Below are 3,090 nucleotides of genomic sequence, written 5' to 3'. Positions count from 1 at the left end.
GACATCCTGACCAAGTCACTTGGTCGCGTCCGGTTCAGTCGGGATCATGGACATCAAGCTCCTTCGACAAGGTTGAACGGGAGATTGTTGAGTCAACCATGGTCTTCGGTTGCATGCATGGGGCACCAACGGCAAGCAGCTTCCTTGGCGTGCAAGGACTAGGTAGTTTCCTAGTTATTTCCTGTAGTTTTCATAACGTTGAGGAACTTGACTAGAAATAGACATTAGCTGTGCAAGCAACTACGTGGTAGTTTCCTAGTGTAGATAGGAAGGTGCTGTGCACTTACGTGGTGCTTGTCTCGCAAGTGCCATTTCAAGTCCTATAAAAGGACCCCTAGTCCCTCGTATGTAAATAAACTCAAGTCATTTTGAGCTTCAGTACAAGGCAGTAGAAGTGAGCTCCACTCTTACTAGTGCGTGTGTGTGTGTAGCCTTGAGTTCACGTCCTCTTCTGCTAGTATAGCTAGCTTGCACTGGCTGTAGTCTAGCCGTGTATCCTCTGTGTTAGACTAGGTAGTTCCATACCGTATGCACCTTGTATAGCTCGCCATACGGTATACTATGGATCATGCAGCAGTTGTATAGCTAGTGGTGCACGTCCTGAGGTAGTGGCATACCCACGATCTTGGCTCGGCTGATGACAGCAACCTGTACTTAAACCCAGCCTCTGAGCATAATCGATGTGTGTTGAATCCCAATCTTTCTCCTCTCCTCAACATGGTATCAGATACCCGCGACCAGAACCCTTTTGCTCCGGTCGCCGATTCCGCTTCCGCCATGGACGACAACCCCGTCCTCTCCCCTCGTTCCTCTGTCGACGGTGCGGCCGGCGTCCTCAACGCCGCTCCTCTCCAGCACGTCGACCCACCCGCGCCGGCCGCGCCCGCCGCGCCTGCCGCGCCACCTCCCTCCTTTCCCTCCGCCATCCTCCAGACCGTCGACATCCGTCGCCATGTTCCTGTCGTCCTCGATCTCCTCGCCGGCAACCACGCTCAGTGGCGGCGCCACTTCGACACGGTGCTTGGCATGTTCGGCCTACGTGCGCACGTCGACGCCGAGGCGGTTCCACGCCCCACCGACCCCGAGTGGCAGATGGCCGACCACACCGTCATCCACTGGCTGTATGCCACCATCTCGCCGGAGCTCCTCGATGCGATCATGCAGCCCGAGGACACGGCCCGCAGCGTGTGGCTCGCCGTCGACGAGCTCTTCCGCAACAACCAGATGGCCCGCGCGGTGTACGTCGACGCTGAGTACCACGCCATTGTCCAGGGCGACATGACGGTGATGCAATTCTGCACCAAGCTCAAGACCTTCGCTGACCAACTCCGTGATCTGGGCCAGCCGGTGACTGACCCACGGCAGGTCTTCCATCTCCTCCGCGGCCTCAACCGCCAGTACCACGCCGTCATCCCGCACATCACCTGCCAGAACCCGCTCCCGACGTTTCTCCAGGTGCGCTCCTTCCTTCTTTTGGAGGAGCATCGTGCTGAGCAGGCGGCTCGGCAGCAGTCTGCCCACGCTCTCTACGCTGGGCGCGGCTCCCCCGCACCTACTACACCAACTCCTTTGCCGCTTGCAGACGCCGCGCGTGGCCGTGGCCGCTCGCGCCGTCGCGGCCGCGGGAACGGCAGCGCCCCTGCACCACCCACTGGCGCGCCACCGCGTCCACCTACCTACCCCGCGCCGGCTCCTGGTGCCAACTCCTGGACGGGGCTCGTCCAGGCCTGGCCCACGCCCTGGCGCGCTCCGGGCGCCGGCATCCTCGGACCGCGCCCCGGCACGCCTCACCAGCAGGCCATGTTCGCCGCGCCTACGCCGCCCGGCTACGGCGCCCCTGGTGGACCGCCTCCTGGCTACGGCTATCCTGGCGGCCCCTTCCATGGCTATGGCTCCCCGGGCGCCAGCTCGTCCACCGTGCCATCGCCTCAGCCATGGGACATGCAGTCCCTCCAGGCGGCGCTCCACAGTGCCACGGCCGGGCCTTCTTCGTCGGGCACGGCTTCCGAATGGTACCTCGACTCCGGGGCCTCCTCTCACATGTCCTCATCGCCTGGTAACCTCCATTCCCTCCGTCCATGTCACTCCCCCTCTCATATCATTGTTGGCAGTGGAGCTCACCTACCGATCACCCACGTCGGTGACGGTGCTCTCATCGAGGGCACATCACCTATCCAACTCCGCAACGTCCTTGTTTCTCCCTTTCTCATTACAAACTTACTTTCAGTACGCCGCATTTGTCGTGATAATCCCGTTTCTGTCGAATTTAACGCTTTTGGCTTCTCTGTCAAGGACCTTCGAACCAAGGTGGTGATCCTCCGATGTGACTCTGACGGTGATCTCTACTCTGTTGGTCGCCCGACGCTCCCCTCGCGTTCGGCCTTCGCCGGTTTCGTCGACTCCACCTTGTGGCATCAGCGGCTCGGGCACGCTTCGCTCCGTCTGGGCGCCGATCTTCTTAGCTTCAGCAAGTCCACCCCCCATTCGTGTCATGCATGTAGTTTGGGCAAGCACGTCCGCCTGCCATTTAGCAGCTCTACCAGCACCAGCATGTTTCCCTTTCATGTACTGCATCTTGATGTATGGACATCTCCTGTTGCGAGCATCTCTGGCTATCAGTTTTATTTGGTTGTGCTAGATGACTACACACATTACGTGTGGACGTTTCCCCTCAAACACAAATAAGTGCTCCCTGTTTTGCTTGATTTCTACGCTTATGTCAAAACACAGTTTCAGCTTCCTGTTTTCTCGCTCCAAACCGACAACGGGCGTGAGTTCGACAGTGCTGCCGTTCGGTCTCTCCTTAGTCGCCACGGCACTCATCTCCGGCTCTCGTGTCCTTACACAAGCCAGCAGAACGGGAAGTCCGAGCGCATCCTCCGGACGCTCAATGACAGTGTGCGTGCTCTCCTCTTTCATGCATCCATGCCGGCGCGTTTTTGGGTCGAAGCCCTCAACACAGCCACCTATCTTCTCAATCGCCGGCCATGTCATGCTAGCACACCACGCACGCCCCATGAGCTTCTCCTAGGTGTCGCTCCTGACTACTCCCTCCTACGCGTCTTCGGGTGCCTATGCTATCCAAACCTC

At 59.1% G+C, this 3,090-nt stretch overlaps 1 protein-coding gene across 1 annotated transcript; it reads left to right on the top strand.

Moving 5' to 3' along the window:
* Positions 1–385: 385 nt before the first annotated feature.
* LOC119321985 (fidgetin-like protein 2) lies at positions 386–2,692 on the top strand. The gene is made up of 2 exons (XM_037595486.1): positions 386–2,056; positions 2,293–2,692. The coding sequence occupies exons 1-2, from the start codon at positions 718–720 to the stop codon at positions 2,325–2,327; spliced, it is 1,374 nt and encodes a 457-aa protein (XP_037451383.1). The 5' UTR covers positions 386–717; the 3' UTR covers positions 2,328–2,692.
* Positions 2,693–3,090: the final 398 nt, after the last annotated feature.

Source organism: Triticum dicoccoides, chromosome 6B, assembly GCF_002162155.2.
Source record: "Triticum dicoccoides isolate Atlit2015 ecotype Zavitan chromosome 6B, WEW_v2.0, whole genome shotgun sequence".
Lineage (NCBI taxonomy): Eukaryota > Viridiplantae > Streptophyta > Magnoliopsida > Poales > Poaceae > Triticum > Triticum dicoccoides.
Note: the sequence above shows the minus strand (reverse complement) of the source record. Positions and strands in the feature narration are given on the sequence as shown.